The sequence below is a fragment of the Odocoileus virginianus genome, chromosome 5, assembly GCF_023699985.2.
Source record: "Odocoileus virginianus isolate 20LAN1187 ecotype Illinois chromosome 5, Ovbor_1.2, whole genome shotgun sequence".
Lineage (NCBI taxonomy): Eukaryota > Metazoa > Chordata > Mammalia > Artiodactyla > Cervidae > Odocoileus > Odocoileus virginianus.
Window position 1 is genome coordinate 61302830 of NC_069678.1, and position 20276 is coordinate 61323105.

Here is a 20276-nt window from a genome sequence, read left to right on the forward strand (position 1 = left end):
GTCTAACCTACCAGAGCTCACGTCTTTTCTTTTTCATCATGTTAGCATAGGTTACACAGCCATCTTCACTTCCCCAAATCAAACTTAACCCTACTCCCTCACTTTGCCTGTAAGAATGCTTTGCTGAAACCCTTCAGGGAATTTGGGATTTTTCTGAGCAAAATTACCCATTCTCTGTGCATGGCTCTGCAATAAATCATTCTCTGTTCTGAAACAAAAACAAAACCCTCAACTCTACTACAACCTACTGTCTACCACAAGAATTCCAGATACTTAAAATAATTTCAAAGCCAGGAGTCAAAGGAAGATCTATCTGATCCAAAGCTAGTGTACTTGACAATTGTTTAATTGCATACATGGCAAACAGATGGGGAAACAATGGAAACAGTAACAGACTTTATTTTGGGGGGCTGCAGATGGTGACGGCAGCCATGAAATTAAAAGACACTTGCTCCTTGAAAGAAAAGCTATGACTAACCTAGACAGCATATTAAAAAGCAGAGACATTATTTTACCAACAAAGGTCTGTCTGGTCAAAGCTATGATTTTTCCAATAGTCGTGTATGGATGTGAGAGTTGGACAATAAAGAAAGCTGAGCGCCAAAGAGTTGATGCTTTTGAACTGTGGTGTTGGAGAAGACTCTTGAGAGTCCCTTGGACTGCAAGGAGATCCAATCAGTCCATGCTAAAGGAAATAAGTCCTGAATATTCTTTGTAAGAACTGATGCTGAAGCTGAAACTCCAATACTTTGGCCACCTGATGCGAAGAACTGACTCATTGGAAAAGACCCTGATACTGGGAAAGATTGAAGGCAGGAGGAGAAGGGGACAACAGAGGATGAGATGGTTGGATGGCATCACTGGCTCCCTGGACATGAGTCTGAGTAAGCTCTGGGAGTTGGTGATGGACAGGTTAAGTCTGGAGTGCTGCAATCCATGGAGTCACAAAGAATCGGACACGACTCAGTGACTGAACTGATGATATTGATACTTGGGAATAGCATTTTGCAAAGTGCATTCAGCAAGCATCTAGCCCATGAAATATAAATAGGCTTCGTGAAGTGCAGGTGAAAGATACTATGGCCAGAAAAATTTGGATCCACTATGCAAAGCAAAAAGAAACAAGTTTATTTAGTCCAGAATATCTAAGGAGTTCCCAAGCTCTTTTAAATATGCCCCATTTTTTTCCAAAGGACATCTGTGAAAGTTTGAGTTAATATATAGGAAAGAGTCACTCCCTCTCTATTTACTGTAGATGAAATGTACTTTCCAAATCTTGATGTTGGGCTTAGAGATATGACTTGCTTTGGTCAATGCAATGTTAAGGATATGACTAGAACAAAGACCTTAGATATTCTTGAACAGACCAATTTCTGTCTTTCACTTCTTTCTTTGCCTTGAGGACCTGTCCTGGTTAGCCACTTCTCCAGTATGATGACAAACAGAGAAGATGACAAACAGAGCCCAATCAGTCAGTAACTTGGAATGAACTCTTGGTGATCAGAACTTCGAAATAGACCACCCACTGCAGCCTGGTCCAGATCAGCCTAACTGTTGTTGAACTGCAGGCCTTAAGCATGAAAATAAATGTGTATGGAGGATAAGACACTGAAGTACTATTGGCAGTCAGCAAAAACTGACTGAACACCTCTCACTAAAGTAGTGTGTTATGCAAAACAGTTTGAGAAAATGAGCTCTAACACCCTTCAAATTCTCTTTCTCTACTGGCCTACCATCATTCTCCAGTGTTTAAGAAAATTTTTGCAGCCTTTTAGATGTAATATAATTTTACAGTTTTCATTGTGACTCACATATATAAAATACGCATGTGGGAAACTATAAAGTTCCTCACAACAAAGCTTGTGAAATAGGATGAACCCCATTTCCCAACCAATTAGGTGGATTTACAGGGCTAATAATGGGCAGAGATGCCTGTGGGACTCGGATCTCCTGAGTCCTAGCCTTGGTGCTTTTCCACTCAACTTTGCTTCCCCTCTTCATTTTTATAAAAAGCCCTTCGTGATCTTTTCTGTAATGAGTTCCAAATATCTATTTTCAGATATCGGTCCTGATTTGGAAATTCTGTAATTAAAGAATGACTTCAAAACAACCTGCAGTTGAATAATATGAATGTGGATTGCATGTTTTGAACATTACTAATACCAAGAAGCCTTCCATTTATTTAGTTGCACAAAAATAGTCATCCAATGTACTCTACCCAAAATGGTCCAAGTTACTCTAAAAGCTATTCTAAAGGGATAGAGAGCTGTGGGAAATGACTAAATAGCACTGAAAGCAGTACTCTACTCATCAAAGTTCAAAAATTAGTCAGTCTGGGTGGTGGTAGAAAGACGTAAACTAAAGGAACCAGGACATAGTCCTAAACAAGTTTCCAAACTTACATGGACAAGTTATGTGCCCAAATGCTGAAACCAATAACTGGCTGGGCATGTTTTTAAAATATTCCTATTGAACTTCTTTGAGGGCAGGTAGTCTCCTGCAGGGCATTGCCCTCAACCTGCTGTTGGCCAAGTGTTCCCAGGCACTGCAAGCTACTTTAGGATTACAAGGCTCCTGGCTCCTAATACCCTCCACAGAGTTCCTAGGAAGGATTCCAGCAAGGCCTCATGGTCCTACCCAACAAAAATATCTAATGTGGACACTGCCTTGTACTTCTTGCAGGAGTGGAAATAGCGTGGCATTTCTGAAGAACAATTTGGCAATTTCATTCATTCATCTGTCTATCATTTGACAAAGACTATTAAGCCCTGTCTCCATGCCAGCCACTCTTCTAGGGGCTGTAGATACTGCGATGAACAAATCAGACAAAACTCTCTGCTCTGTTGGAACTGACATTCTAGCAGCAGAGATGAGAGGGCCAGTGGGAAATAAGACACTTTGGGGGAGAAAAATAAATGAATTAAATTGTCATTAATAAGCAGAAGCTGAGAAATTCTATAGAAAAAATAACTTAAGCATCATGGAGAAGGAATGAAAGTAGGTTATAGTTTTAAATATAAGGAAGTCAGGGGCGATCTCAAGGATAAGGTAACATTTATCCCAAAATTATGTTTAAACGGTTATAGTTACAAAAAGAAAGAAAGACCTAATGGAAACACAACAAGTGCTCTTTGTGATTATCATTAAGATGAGGGGGAGGGGAGTAGAAGATAGAGGACTTCCTTGGTGGTTCAGTAGTTAAGGATCCACCTTGCAGTGCAGGGAACTTGAGTTTGATCCTTAGTCCAGGAACTAAGATGCCACATTCCTCAGAGCAACTAAGCCCAAATGCTCCAGAGCTCATGTTCTGCAACTTCTGAAACCCTCAACAAAAGATCCCTCATTATACAACACAGATCCTGCATGCTGCAACTGAGAACTAAAGCAGTCAAATAAATAAATAAATAAATGCTTAAAAAAAAAAAAGAAGGTGGGATTTAGGGTGAATTTTTTGTGTGCTCTATTCTGTCTGTGTGCCTGTGTTTTTTAATGGGAATTTTTGAGAATATCAGATAACTCTCTTTTTTAAAAGCCCTCCAAGACAATTCTGATGCACAGTCAGATATAGAACTGTTTCTTTCTCACCTTACATTTTAGATTCTAGATAATTAGATTCTAGGTAATTCTAAATAAAGATCTCAATAATTCTGAGCATATTGAATTCAATATTTTAAATTCATTTAAGATACTTTAAATCTTTCTGATACTCCCATAAAATAGTGTTCTAAAGAGTCATATAAATATTTCATAGTGCATTGTGACAAATAAATTAATGAAGAGGTTGACAGCCTCCTCAATAAATGTTCAGTTGTTATTAGTGTATGACTCTTAATGGAGAATAAGCTATTTGACCCAGACTTTGAAAAAAGAATGGGATAAGGATGGGTATGAGTGAAAGCTGTCCAGTCGTGTCTGACTGTTTGCGACCCCATGGACTATACAGTACATGGAATTCTCCAGGCCAGAATACAGAAGTGGGTAACCTTTCCCTTCTCCAGGGGATCTTCCCAATCTAGGGATCAAACCATACGATGTGATTAAAGGTCAGATATTGGACTTTTAGGCAGGAGAAATGCCCAGCCAAAGACATGGACAATGCGCTGATCGTGAGCAAAGGCAGCTCTTCCTTTCATTTTGTATACAGTACGAGGCTATTAGATCACAAATTTCTTCAAGTGCTGGGACTGCATCCACCTTGTTCACTGCTTTATCCTAGAACTTAGTACAGGACACAAAAGAGATGCAGATTATTTGTAGAGTGCTCAAAGTATTTTGACCACAACTAAAAGGTGTCCATTTTAGTTGTGTCCTAAAATCATTCTATGACATCATCATTTAAACAAGGTGCTAACCAGAGAAGAAAAGGCATTAACCAAGATACACTCAAGCTATCAAAATAAAATGTAATCATTCGTTGGATCTGTCTGAAATAAAGTGAAGTCGCTAGGTTGTGTCCAACTCTTTACAACCCCATGGACTGTAGCCTACCAGGATCCTCAGTCCATGGAATTTTCCAGGCAAGAGTACTGGAGTGGGTTTCCATTTCCTTTTCCAGGGGATCTTCCCAACCCAGGGATTGAACCCCAGTCTCCCACACTGCAGGCAGACGCTTTAATGCCTGAGCCAACCTATAACCCTATCTGAAATTAAAACTCATTTATCTGACATGGTTAGGAAATTAGTAAATTCTTATTAAAATATTCCTTTAATGCTAAAATGCTTAAATTTTATTTTAGCAAAGTTATATGGAAATTATTAAATTTTTATTACAAATACTGCAGCATATAAAACAAAACTGAGCTTTTCCTTAAATGAATCTGAGTCAGTCACAGATCACACACTGTGAGCAGCAAACAAAATACCTTTGGCTAACTTAAGCAAGAAAAGTACTTTATTGGAGTGTTTTGGGTTAGTACCCCAAGTTAAAGGGAAACTGGAAGACCAACCTTGAAGAATTAGGGACTCTACATCTCAAAGGAAGCTGGGGTCCATGCGGAATGGAAGAACGGGCCATCTATTCAGGGTACCACCACTGGGTAAAACAATTCTCCTAACTTTGAGTTACTCTGCTCAACCCCCAAATTCCTGCAAGAAAACAATTCAACTGACCTGGCTTGAAACATATGCTCAACCTTACCCAGGAGGGGAGGGGACATTTCAGTGATGGTTCCACTGGAACCGAGTAAAACTTGGGAATGGTAGATTTCCAAAGGAAAATCACAATAAAAGCTGGGCAGGTAAACACACACAGGTCCAACACAGGAATTAGTGATCATTCTGTACATCAATTACAGTACTAGATTATAATCCAGTGATGTTTTTGAAACCTAGTCATCTATTCAAGACAACTTTTCCCCTTTACTTAATGGTCCCAGACTTTGGTACTTCTGGGGGCTCTAATTTTTATAATTCTTTTATCTCTCTTTTCCTTTTTTTTTTCTTTTAAAATGATCATTTGTTTCTTGCTACTTTCAGTTTACCTGATTTGGGTACTTCCAATTTACCTACCTCACTACTTTTAATTTACTTGCCTCCTCTGCCTGGCTGTGGACTAAGAAATGAAAGAATCAAGCCTGTTAGATATGTGTTTAATGAGGCTGCACGTGAGTATAGGTCTATGAGTAAAATATGCATGATAAACACAGACTTGGTGTCATCTGCATCTCTGCATCCCTGCTCAAACATTTATTTTGCAAATGTTTAGTTGTTTAGCTGATTTGATAATTACTAGATGAGGAATTTCTCTGTAAATAGTATGCTGCCATTTTTTAAAAGGACACAGTGTTCTTTAATTTTTTATCATTTTTTATTTCCTCTTCACAGTAACACTGCAAGAAAGGAAAGGACAAATATTTTCTGAGTTTGACAAGAATACAGATGGGAGCTGCAGAGAGTTGAAAGTACATGGATGGGAAAGTGAGTGCTCAGCCCCAAGTGTCCTGATTTCCCTTCCAGAATTTAGTTAATAGATTCAGCTATGTCAGTATCAGGAGATCTACAGAATCATAGGTCATAGGCAGCCTAAAACTCAAGGGGTCAGTAAGAGATAGAACAAGTATATGATACAGACAGAAAAGCACAGAGAAAATTCCGTACCTAGCTATAGAACAAGCTCAAAATCCTGAGACCCATGTAACTAAATGGGAACAAACACAGAACAGCATAGCTCAACTAAATCAAAATAAACATAGATTTCATTGTGTAGTGACTTTTAGCAACAACTCAGATGAAACACTGAAAATACATTTAACAATTTTCAGGTGACATAAAACTGAAAAGTATTACTAATGATTACTAATTTATGAATTGAAAGAAACAAGATTCCAGGTGGAACTATTGGCTAGATGAAATTTAACACAGATTTAAAATTTTTTCTCTTATGTATATCTAAAATTTATATTTACAGACACAGTGCAGGGTAAGCCTGGCTTGACAACAGTCATAGGGATTTGGAATTACTGCAAATAAAGAAGTAATAATACTGATATTTTCCAAAAGGATCTATACATCCCAAAGTTCATTGTAGCACTGTTTATAATAGCCAAGACATGGAAGCAACCTAAATGTTCACTGACAGAGGAAAGGATAAAAAGATAGGGTATATATATACTATGAAATACTACTCAGTCATTAAAAAGAATGAATAATGCCATTTGCAGCAACATGAATGGACCTAGAGAGTGTCATACTAAGTGAAGAAAGTCAGACAGAGGAGGAGAAATATCATATGACAACCCTTATATATGGAATCTTAAAAAAAAAATGATACAAGTGAACTTACTTACAAAATAGAAAGAGACTCACAGACTTAGAGAAATAATTTATGGTTGACAGGGGGAAGGATGGGGGCGGGGGAGGGATAGTTAGGAGTCTGGGATAGACGTGTACACACTGGTCTATTTAAAACGGGTAACCAGCAAGGACCTATTGTATAACATATAGAACTCTTGCTCTATGTTATGTGGCAGCCTGAACGGGAAGGGAATTTGGGAGAGAATGGATAAATACATACGTATAGCTAAGTCCCTTCTCTGTTCACCTGAATCTATCACAACATTGTTCATCAGCTATATCCCAATACAAAGTAAAAAGTTTTTTAAAAAGATGATATGTTTATCATTTATTGGAAATAGTGGTAGGCATCATAGTAAGTTCTTTACATATATTATGTTAATTCTCACAACAGTTCTAAAACAATTCTAACAATTCATCAACAACATCATTATCATAGTCCTCATGCTATGTGTGAGAAAACTAAATAATTTGAGAAATAAAATGTCCAGAGTCCAACAGCTTATCAGTGTTGAAACCAGGGGTTAAACCTACCTAAATACATGCCTTAATCAATATGCTACTATTTTAAAGAATAAATTCCATTAATAAAAGACTCGAGAAAGTGTCTTTGCAATGCTCACATCTCTGTTGCAGTACCATGTGCATCTTTCTGGCAATGAATAATTTTTATTTTGATCTCTATATACCTTTTATAAAGATACAGTAACAATTTCTCCAGAGAGCTTTTGAAAGCATGCATATAAGATACAAGCTAAGCAACTAAGAAGAGTTTAAGAGATGCCTTAAAATACACAAATTTGAAAAAAGACTAATGCCTGGTATTGAGGAAGAGGCCTAGATGTTAGATTTAACCAGACTGGACCCACCCCTCTTAACTGTGTGACCTTGCACCAGTTTCCCCATCTATAAAATATGCATGTTGATTCCTTCTTGCCACTGCTACTGGGGGCACTGGAAACAATGCATGCGGAAATCCTTAGGACAGCTCTGCTCCCTAGAAGTAGAAGATAGCCTTATTTCTGCTCTTTGCAGAAGTTAAAGGAAAATGGGCTTTACTTTGATACTAAGAACCTTTAAAGATGGCAGCTGTCAGAAAGATAATTAGCTGCCTCAAGAAATAGTGAACTGCTATACCGGGCTGGGGAGGGGCAACTAACACTTGGTCAGTTTATTAATATATACGTGCTTAGGCAAATACGGCACTGCATCAGATGAGGTGTTCTCTGACGCCCCCCCCCTTTTTTTTTCTTTTTTTTTTCCATTTATTTTTATAAGTTGGAGGCTAATTACATCATTGCAGTGGTTTTTGTCATACATTGAAATGAATTAGCCATGGATTTACATGTATTCCCCATCCCGGTCCCCCCCTCCCACCTCCCTCTCCACCCGATCCCTCTGGGTCTTCCCAGTGCACCAGCCCTGAGCACTTGTCTCATGTACCCAACCTGGGCTGGTGATCTGTTTCACCCTAGATAATATACATGTTTCGATGCTGTTCTCTTGAAACATCCCACCCTCGCCTTCTCCCAGAGTCCACAAGTCTGTTCTATACATCTGAATCTCTTTTTCTCTTTTGCATATAGGGTTATCGTTACCATCTTTCTAAAGTCCATATATATGTGTTAGTATACTGTAATGGTCTTTATCTTTCTGGCTTACTTCGCTCTGTATAATGGGCTCCAGTTTCATCCATCTCATTAGAACTGATTCAAATGAATTCTTTTTAATGGCTGAGTAATATTCCATGGTGTATATGTACCACAGCTTCCTCATCCATTCGTCTGCTGATGGGCATCTGGGTTGCTTCCATGTCCTGGCTATTATAAACAGTGCTGCAATGAACATTGGGGTGCACGTGTCTGACGCCCCTTCTAAAGCTCAGATTCTGAATAGGAACACCTGTGCTAGGGAACCCTGCTCAATATTATGCGGCAGCCTGGATGGGAGGGGAGTCTGGGGGAGAATGGATACACGTGTATATATGGCTGAATCACTCTGCTGTCTCTCTGAAACTATCACATTGTTAATCAGCTATACTAAAGTTAAATATACAATTAAAAGTTAAAAAAAAAAAAGAACAGACGTACTTTCTTCCTTCTCCCAAGGTGCAGTAGGCCCCATGATTTAAGCTGCAACAGTGGAGTGAGATAAGCACATGGAGAAAGTCTGTCACCATCTTACCCATTCCCCATGGACTCAAAGACGAACTCTTTTCAGAAATCTGGCAAAATAAAGGACTATTTATAATTCCAGGTTAGCAAGAAATCTTTGTATCATTAAGCAGATGATTTTTGTGTCAATGATGGTTTTATATATATAAATAAAATGTGGGCTTCCCTGGTGTCATATTGGAAAAGAATCTGTCTGCCAACAATGCAGGAGATGCAAGAGATGCAGGTTTGATCCCTGGTCGGAAAGATCCCTTGGAGAAAAAAATGGCAACCCACTCCAGTATTCTTGCCTGGAGAATTCCATGGACAGAGGAGCCTGGTGGGCTACAGTCCATGATGTTGCAAAAGAGTCAAATATGACGTAGCAACTAAACAACTACAAATATATGTGTGTGTGTGTGTGTGTAGGTGATAGATCGATAGATGATATGATATCCACAGCTAAATGACCCAGAGAAATATAGTTGAATAGGGTGAAAATGGAAAAGGACAGAAGGCATGACCGCATGTTAACTTCTTTGGCCTCTGCCCCTTCACCTTCTCCTAGATGACAGCCCTGTTTATGAATTACAGCATCTGGTCTGAGTTGCTTCATTTTACTACCTCACACTAACACACCATTGGTGAACTGATTTTTATCTCTTTTGTTTTTGATGTCTGTTTGGGAGTTCCTCATATTTACACCATGTTTTGAAGACCTTAGCTGCTCTTTGCTTTATCTTCTGAGCCAGATTTCATAGTAGCGTCTCTATTTACAAAGGCAGAAAAAAGTTTTACTAGATTACTAAAGTCTGGGAATTCATCTGGGATGACGAAAAAGAGTAATTGCAAACTGACCAGTTCCAAGCATTTTGTTTACCAGTCGGAGAGATGAAATCTACCTCTTTGATGTTCTCTGCCTAATACACTTCTGGCCAGCCTCAGGTAAAGTGATGAGATTTTTCTCATATCACGGGCTTCTGAATTTCTGTGTTGGACTTTGGGAATTTTTCACAGTATGAAATTTACTAAAGTCAAAATATACTCTGTCCCATGCTGCTCCTCCTGCCTGGAAATGTCTTCTCTTCACACTTGGCAAGACCATTTTCTACTTATCCTTCAAGTCTCTGCCTAAAGATATTACTTCCTCATACAGCCTTCCCTGTATTCCCTGCATTAAAGCTGTGTCCCAGACCTTCCTAGCACTCTTGCATTATTCTTCTCTATCTCCTCAATATTTATAGTTATGTTAATAAAGAATAAGCAGAGTTTGGCATATGGTAGGTGCTTGATAAATATATGTTGAATGACTGCGTGCACTCTAACTTTTCATGACTTTAAATCAAAGAAAAATAACTCAGTGTTAAATTTCTAATAGGTTATGTCTCCTCTAAACATTAAAAGTCCAACTCAGCTCCTCACTACTGCCTTTTGCTCTTTTCAACTTTGGCCCATATCTTACTTAAAAAGTATGACAATATGGAATTTTATTTGTAAATAGTTTCTGTTTGAAAACATGATTCTCTGTTTGCCCATCAAAGATTTGGGCAAAGGTCTTTCAGAAAAACAAGTCAACCAGATCATTTTTTACTAGCCACGTGGGCAAAAGCATTCATGCCCAAAGGTCACAAGCAAGGCAAACATCATAAAGGCACAAGACCAGCCACAATTTCATTACTGCTTTCCCTAATACTTCCTGGGCCTGTATTGTCAAGACAATGGAAAGTGAAATTTTAAACCAGACTGTGGGCATACTTAAAAAATAGAAGTGGTTTCCAGTTTGCCTCAAAGATTAGCTTTTTGGTTTTTTGTTCATTTGTTTTATTGGAGTATAATTGCTTTACAGTGTTGTGTTAATTTCTGCTGTACAACAAAGGGAGTCAGCTATATTTATACATAAGTCCCCTCCTCTTGGGTCTCTCTCCTACCTCCTCCCACATCCTGCCCATCTAGGTCTTCACAGAGCACCGAGCTGAGCTTCCTGCACTGTACAGCTGGTTCCCAGTAGCTTTCTATTTCACACCTGGTGGTGTATATAAGTCAGTCCTAATTTTCCAATCATCCTACCCTCCCTATGCATCCCGTGTCCACATGTCTGTTCTCTGTGTCAGTTCAGTTCAGTCACTCGTCGTGTCTGACTCTGCAACCCCATGAACCGCCGCACACGAGGACTCCCTGTCCATCACCAACTCCCAGAGTCCACCCAAACTCATGTCCATCGAGTCAATGATACCATCCAACCATCTCATCCTCTGTCATCCCCTTCTCCTTCCCTCAATCTTTCCCAGCATCAGGGTCTTTTCCAATGAGTCAGCTCTTGGCATCAGGTGGCCAAAGTATTGGAGTTTCAGCTTCAACATCAGTCCTTCCAATGAGCACCCAGGACTGATCTCCTTTAGGATGGACTGGTTGGATCTCCTTGCAGTCCAAGGGACTCTCAAGAGTCTTCTCTAACACCACAGTTCAAAAGCATCAATTCCTCGGCGCTTAGCTTTCTTCACAGTCCAACTCTCACATCCATACATGACCACTGGAAAAACCATAGCCTTGTCCAAACGGACCTTTGTTGGCAAAGTAATGTCTCTGCTTTTTAATATGCTATCTAGGTTGGTCATAACTTTTCTTCCAAGGAGTAAGTGTCTTTTAATTTCATGGCTGCAATCACCATGATTTTGGCAGCGATTTTGGAGCCCAGAAAAATTAAGTCAGCCACTGTTTCCACTGTTTCCCCATCTATCTGCCATGAAGTGAAGTTTTCATTCCAATCCCAAAGAAAGGCAATGGCAAAGAACGCTCAAACTACCGCACAATTGCACTCATCTCACACGCTAAAAAAGTAAAACTTAAAATTCTCCAAGTCAGGCTTCAGCAATATGTGAACTGTGAACTTCCAGATGTTCAAGCTGGTTTTAGAAAAGGCAGAGGAACCAGAGGTCAAATTGCCAACATCTGCTGGATCATCGAAAAAGCAAGAGAGTTCCAGAAAAACATCTATTTCTGCTTTATTGACTATGCCAAAGCCTTTGAATGTGTGGATCACAATAAACTGTGGAGAATTCTGAAAGAGATGGGAATACCAGACCACCTGACCTGCCTCTTGAGAAACCTGTATGCAAGTCAGGAAGGAACAATTAGAACTGGACATGGAACAACAGATGGGTTCCAAATAGGAAAAGGAGTACGTCAAGGCTGCATATTGTCACCCTGCTTATTTAACTTATATGCACAGTATATCATGAGAAATGCTGGGCTGGAGGAAGCACAAGCTGGAATCAAGATTGCCAGGAGAAATATCAATAATGTCAGATATGCAGATGACACCACCCTTACGGCAGAAAGTGAAGAAGAACTAAAGAGCTTCTTGATGAAAGTGAAAGAGGAGAGTGAAAAAGTTGGCTTAAAGCTCTCAACATTCAGAAAACTAAGGTCATGGCATCCAGTTCTCTATGTCTGCATCTCTATTTTGCTTTTTGGTTTTTCAGCATGCTGACCCCGTTATTCTATTCTTACTATAGATTCTTGAGGTCAGGGACCAAGTCCACAGTGTTCTTCATCTTACTCTTTCTTCCTAGCACAGAGAAGGTGCTCAATAAGCAATCACTGAATAAATGAATGGATCCTACCATAAGTATAGTTCTCCTTGCACAGAAGCAAAGTAAGTGTAATCAAAGCAATAAATGAACCAGTAATTCCATTCTTGGGTACATATCTGAAGGAAAACAAAAACATAAATTTGAAAAGACACATGTACTCCAAGGTTCATAGCACCATTAATTACAATAGCCAAGATATGGAAGCAACCTGAGTATCCTTCAACAGATGAGTGGACAAAAAAGATGTGTTACATATATTTACAGTGGAATATCACTGAGCCATAAAAAAGAGTAAAATTTTGCCATTTGCAACAGCATGAATGAATTTGGATGGTACTATGCTAGTGAAATAAGTCAGATAGAGAAAGGTAAATACTATATGTTATCACTTATATGTGGAATCTAAAAATTAAAACAAACTAGTGAATATAACAAAAAAGAAACAGACTCACAGGTACAGAACACAAACTAGTAGTTACCAGTGGGGAGAGGGAAGTGAGAAGGAGCAAGTAAGGGTAGGAAATTAATAGGTACCAACTACTATGTATAAAATAAATAAGCTACAAGGATATATTATGCAGCACAGGGAATATAGGTAATATTTTATAATAACTATAAATCAAGATAACTTTAAAAATTGTGAATCACTATATTGAACACCTGAAACTTATGTAACATTGCAAATTAACTATACCACAATAAAAAATAATAATTCTAAAAAAGCAACAAATAAATAGAAACCTTTATATCAGTGGGAAGTTTGGTTATAAAATGGTAGCTCTTAAACCCAACATTACTTGGTTACCAGTCATCACAAGTATTGTCTTTTTTAATCACCACTTACAAAGAACACTATATGAATTGTCTTCAAGAGCTGTTTCTAAACCTCATTTTGGAAAGACTGTCTTGATCATCACTTGTATCCTGTTTACTGCCCCAAATGATTATCAGATGTCTCAATTACCCACTTTCGTCATCATAGTTGACTTCAAATTGTCCTTGATAATGTTGCCAATTATCCAATTATTACAAAATACTTTGGACATCTTTGTAGTGAGAGTAGGACCCATTCCTCATGCTGTTGTTTGAACACAGGAAACACTCATTTCGATATCAGGGATGATCATCATTTAAGTTTTCATGTAAAATTTAATTCCTATTATATACAAAGGTTTCATTATAAATTTTAATCTTCATTATAAACCATAAGCAACTTTGGATTATCAGTGGTAAATCACCACAACTAAAATCAGATGTTTTTTTCTGTTGGCTTGTTGGCTAAGGAACCTAGGGATTAGAGAGAGCCCCATTAGGGACTTACCCTATTCCTTTAGAACTTTATGAAGATTGCTAATAGTTGCTGTTATTAGTAAATGCTCTTTTGTAGTGTGGAAATGAAATTAGAGCTGCTCTGAGTTGCCTCACTGGAGAACTAGAACCAATGAGTGGAAAACACCTACTTTAATTCATTGTTAGAAAAGACCAGCCAACCATTAGCAAAATTCTACTTAAAATACGTAGCTGCCAGTTTCTTGGCCTCCAGCTTTTGTGCTTTAATCACAATGGAAGGAGCTTATCATAAATCCTAGAAATGATATAGTATCTCCTTAATGGCGGTGGTAAGGTGAGAGTATTATTGTCTTATTATTAGTAGTAGTAGTATTATTTCAACGTCCTGTGGGCTATTAAAAAGCAAGCGTTAAAAAGAAACCTAGCATTCTATTCATACTAAAAAAAAAAAGCATTAGAACAATGAGTTTGAAATATAATCCTTTTGTTTAGGGAGAAATGTTCGCCTAATGGCCAAGTAGAATGTGAAGAGTTTCAAATGAAAACTATGGACTAGAATTTAGGGGAAAGGACGCCTGAGGGAGGGTAAGACGGGACAGCCAGGAAGAGAGGAAAATGTTTTGCCCCTAAACAAACTTTTCATTTTGTTAGCTCTGTGCTGTATTTCAAAAGGCTCCTGGCTGAGTCTGACCTAATCTTACATCAAATATCACTGCTGTGTGCTGTGTGCACAGGTCAGGCATGGGTTTCTCCCTTTTGGCAGCTCTGGATCAGTGAAATAATCCTTGGAGTGGTTCAAGAGGTACCAAGAGAGGAGTGAGAATGAGAATCAATGTACAGTTTGCTTACTCTTATAAAGCTGGCGTTGCCCACAGGAGCTGATCTGACAGGGCCCACATGTGCCAGCATAGCCCAGTTAGAAAGGTTATGCACTTATCTAGAGACTACTACGTGCACACACACACACATACACGCACACACAATTTGGCTGATTGCAATAATGAACACTCTCATCTAAACCCAATTATTGAAACTAGACTCAATATATTAATATACTCTGCTTTCTCCTTGTGTCTAGGAATTCCAGGTGTTAATGTCACATTTCTCTGTATAGTGCCTGATTTCTGCTCTGTGCTTTTTCGAGATGACCTAGAGATAGTCATCTGTTGCCTGCAGCTTCAAGTCCAAATGCCCAGTCCCAACATAATCTAGCTCCAACATAACTTTCTAGCCCAGTAACTTCTCTCGATGAATCTCAATCATCCAGTCCCCTAAACAAACCCTGTGATGTTATAGTTCTTGACCTTTACTCGCTCTACTAGCCATCAGGGCCATCCAGCTATCTTCAACATTGTTCAAATCTTTCAAGAAGCTTAGGCATTTATTCCCACATATTGATCTCGTCATAGCCCAGGACATAGACTAGCTCCACATTTTATACACAAAGCTCTGGTTACCTTAGATTAACCCACCTGGCTCAGTGGAGCCCAGGTTTATAGAGAGTGGTTGCCAACTGGCAGTGTGATGACCATATTTACAGAATTACTTCCTTGGGCACAATTTGGGTATGCATGATATTTAAAAAACTATCTAAATTAGTTGCCAGTGTTAAAAAGGTAGACCATTCCACATTATTCTTTTTAAAACCTGAATTTACAGCTTCTTTCAAAATATCAGGAAAGAAGGCATCTTAGCTTAGCTTCCTGAATAGCAAAAATCAGCCAGCACTGACTGAGTAGCCACTGTTTTTTCTTTTATTTGGTTCATTTCTTTTATTTGCTACAGCTCCTCATGCTCCCACATTCCTTTTTTATATATTTATTTGCCCGTGTCACATCTTAGTTGCAGCATGCAAGACCTTCATTGCATCACATGGGATTTTTGTGGCGAGCAGACTCTCTAGTTGCAGCACACAGGCTTTAGTCGCTGTGACATGTGGGCCAAGCTGCTTCCCAGCATGTCTGATCTTAGTTTCCTGACCAGGGGTCAAATCCATGTCTCCTGCTTTGCAAGGCAGATTCCTAACCACTGGACCACCAGGCAAGTCCCATCCAAAATTTCTTATAACCAACTTGCTTTACTCATTTAGTCCACCTAACTGGATGTTACAGGCATTTGAGTTTGAACATCACCAACTTTTGCACCAAGGAACTGTTAAATGTCATCCTCCAAAACACTGGACTCTATAGAGCTACAGCCCTTCCCAGGAAGAGCCATGAGAAAGCAAAGAAAAACAAGCTGCACACCCTATTTTGGTTCAGTCCTTGTCCCAACAAAGGTCATCTCCTTCCTCCCACACCAGAGAGAAATATAGGTACTAGTCCAATGTGAACTGTGTTCCAACTCTCTTTTTTCCAAGATTGTGAGACAAAACTATTACTCCTTTTCTTTTCTTTTTTTTTTTTTATATTACTCCTTTTCTACTACCCATTATTACTGTAAACTTTCTATTTTAGAATAGTTTTTTTTTTTTATAGCTTGGCCATTTAGTTTATGTTGACAAATTTAGTTACATGTTAGGAGGGACACTCCCATGTACAAAAGAACTCAATAGCAAGCATATATTTTAACAGTTGATTAGTCAGGCAACAACTGACTTAATTTTTTTCTTGTATTTTTTTTAGAAGATACTCCATTTGTAAATTCAAATTTGGTTGGCCCTTTTTAGTCTTTTTGCTCAGTATTTTGAACACTTCCATTTTCTTCTTCTTGTAGAGCCTTTGGGCTTCTTCTCTCTCTTATTTTCTCCTCTCAAATTCTTGTTTCTTAGCAGCTCGCTTGCCTTGTATCTGCTCATAGTCTTCCTGAGCTTTTTGATTTGATGTTTTCTTTTTATTTTTCTTTGGAATATTAATGGAGTTTATTCTTATGCTACACTGTTCTTCTGGCTGAGGCTGCTCAATGCTACAGTGGTCTTCAGACAAAGCCTGGTCATTGCTACCTTGGTCTTCTGGCAAAGACTGATCAACTTGTTCTTCTGACAGAGGCTGGTCAGCTTTTCTAAGCTGCTTCCTGAGTCTTTCCTCTTCAGCTAAATAAAGATGTTTCAGATGATCTGGATACCAATCTGTGAAGGGGGATTCACTTGGTGTTTGAGACTTCTTTTCCCCCCGGAGTAATTTCTTATAAGTTTGCTGAATCTTGAGTTTTCTTCGAAATGCAAAGCCTTGTCCTTCTCGAACGCTCCCCGAGAAGGCTTGCAGATGATTAGGTCGCCACGTTTTCCGTTTCACATTCTTATTTCTGAATTCAACCGGTGAAACCCCTCCACGCGTCCCCAAACTCCCTGCCCATCCTCTTTGTGCCGGCCACACGGGCGCCATGGCACACCAACCAAGGCCTCTATTTTAGAATAGTTTTGGATTCACAGAAAAGTTGCCAAGATAATACAGGTTGTTCCCCAGACCAAGTTTTCACTGCTATTACTAGCTTACATTAACATGGGTCATTTGTGACAACTGTAAACCAATATTAATACAGAATAATTAACTAAAGTTCATACTTGATTCAGATTTCCTTAGCTTTTAAACTAGTGCCCTTTTTCTAGAAGTTCTCAAGATTCTAGCCACATGACATTTAGTTATCATGTCTTCTTAATCTCCTCTTGGTTCAGAATTTCTCAGACTTTTCATTGTTTTCTATGACTTTGACAGATTTGAGAAGTGCAGGTCAGGTACATTAGAGAATGTCCCTAAACTGGAAGATGACTGAAGTTTTTGATCAAGACTAGACTGGGGTTGTGGGTTTCAGTGAGGAGGACCAGAGAGACAAATACCTTCCTCACTGCATCATGTCCAGAGTGTAAACTATTGATGAACGTAAACTTTGACCTCCTGGCTGAGATTGTATTTATCAGATTTCAGCTCTGCTGCTTCTCTTTTTCTCTCCTTTCCATACTGTGCTTTTTGGAAGGAAGTCACTATGTACAGTTCATGCATCAGGAGTAGGATTTATGTTCCCACCTCCTTGAGGACAAAAGACCTAAAGACAAAGGAAATAATTTGGAGTTCCATACAGGAGATTTGTCTATTCTCCCTTTATTTGCTTGTTTGCTTATTTAATCAATTATGTATATCAGTGGACACTTATTTTATCCTTTGGATTATAATCTAATATCTTATTACTTTATTATTTTACTCTTTTTTTGTTTGTTTGTTACTCAAAATTGGCCATTGGGAGCTCTTTCTCTTAGCTCCAGCTTCACTTTAACACATCTGCATTATTGTGGGATTTTTCTCTTTGTTTTGAGCACTTCTTTACTTTCTGACACTTCAGGCACATCTTCAGCTATAGCAGGATTACCTTTTATTTCTTTCCATGATGCTAAAATCAACCATTTGTCCTAGAAGACCTGATTCTTTTTACTGGAGAATAGTATTAGAAAATGAGATTTGGTTGCCTATCATCCATATTATACATTTTTATTTATTGTCAATTCCTTGTACTGATAGTGATGTAGAACTAGGACTCTCATACATTGTTGACAGGGATGCAAACTGGTACAGCCACTTTGGATAACAAAATTGCATTTTATTACAAAATTAAACACACACTATTCAATGCAGAAAATGCCTCCTCTCCCATCCCCCTGCCCTAAGTTTTTAACCAAATTAAAAGACTCAGTGGTATCCCAGACAAGAATACAGCCAGCACCTCGGCTAATACCTCTGGTCATTATGCAATCTCATTTGGCTAAATAGTTTCTCCCCAAATTACTTGAGATGACATAATTTTTTTCTTATCTGGAAAACAACTTATCCTCAGAATATTTAGTTAGGCATTGAAATGTTGAAGAGAATCAGCTCCTTAATATTAACATTTTTGTATTAAGTCTTCATATTGGAGACTTTATGCACTTATAGTGTTAAAAGAGTTTCACTTCTTAGGAGGTTAATATGAACTATGTCATTAAGCAATTAGTCTTCAATCTTAAGTTGACATTTTCTTGTTTATTTGTAGAAATGGAACATGTGTTTTAGAAAAACATCTTGTCAACATCTTGACAGGTTGTTCTTGTTCAGTCACTAAGTCTTATCTCTTTTGTGACCCCATGGACTGTAGCCTGCCAGACTCCTCTGTCCACGAGGTTTCCCAGGCAAGAATACTGGAGTGGGTTACCATTTCTTCCTCCAGGGGATCTTCCTGACCCAGGGATCAAACCCATGTCTTTTGCACTGCAGGTGAGTTCTTTACCACCGAACCTCCAGGGAAGCTCCTTTTCAGGTTAGAGACTGCCGACCTTAAACGTGCTAATATAGTGAAGATGGCGCAAAGAAAATTCTCTATCAGGTTACTGTAATCACCAAAAGCACCACAGGAAAACAAGTACTAACTCTTCCTAGTTCAGCCACAGATCTACTTAGTATCTTCACATTATAAAAGACTTCAAGAAAGACAGTAAAATTACAGCCAGCTCCCCATGTCATCTTAACCCACACTGTGTTAGGCACACAAAAAAGAAATGCCATTTGGGGTTATGAGGACAACAGGGAGAAGAATACTCAGCAGCAACCTGGCCCTAAATGCAGCAACTTAACCTCTCTAAGCAAGTGGCATTTCTTCTACCAAAAAACCAAAGCAAATTTCAATCTTAACTAACCTTTATTAAGCTATTTATTGTTGGCGTTCCTCAGAAACACAGTAAACATAAACAGGGACAGCATTTAGAATCTCTGTACCTTGATAAAGGCCTTCTGGCCTGTGCTGCCTGTAAGGAGGGTTAATTTGTCTACAGAGTTACGTAGAGTTAAGGACCTAGCAGAAGCAGAGGAGATGGAAAAGAGGTGGCAAGAATACACAGAACTGTACAAAAAGGTCTCAATGACCTGGATAACCACGGTGGTGTGATCACTCACCTAGAGCCAGAATCTTGGAAATGTGCAGTCAAGTGGGCCTTAGGAAGCATTGGTATGAACAAAGGTAGTGGAGATGATGGAATTCCAGCAGATCTATTTCAAATCTTTAAAGATGACACTGTTAAAGTGCTGCACTCAAGATGTCAACAAATTTGGAAAACTCAGCAGTAGCCACAAGATTGGAAAAAGTCAGTTTTCATTCTAATCCCAAAGAAGGACAATGCCAAAAAATGTTCAAACTCCTGCATAATTGCACTTATTTCACATGCTAGCAATGTAATGCTCAAAATCCTTCAAGTTAGGCTTCAGCAGTATGTGAACAGAGAACTCCCAGATGTATAAGCTGGATTTAGAAAAGACAGAGTAACCAGAAATCAAATTGTCAACATTCGTTGGATCATAGAAAAAGCAAGGGAACTGAGGAAAAACATCTACTTCTGCTTCATTGACTACGCTAAAGACTTTGACTGTGTGCATTACAACAAACTGTAGAAAATTCTTAAAGAGATGGGACTATAAACCACCTTACCTGCCTCCTGAAAAACTTATACATGGTCAAGAAGCAACAGTTAGAACCAGATGTGAAACAATGA

The 20276-nt window shown here is 38.7% G+C and overlaps 1 protein-coding gene across 1 annotated transcript; it reads right to left on the reverse strand.

Annotated features, from left to right (window-relative positions):
* Positions 1–16370: 16370 nt before the first annotated feature.
* Positions 16371–17151, reverse strand: LOC110127498 (thyroid transcription factor 1-associated protein 26-like). Its single transcript, XM_020877738.2, is given in 1 exon segment — positions 16371–17151. A coding segment is annotated over 1 exon segment (726 nt). The 3' UTR covers positions 16371–16425.
* Between the last annotated feature and the right edge of the window lie 3125 nt (positions 17152–20276).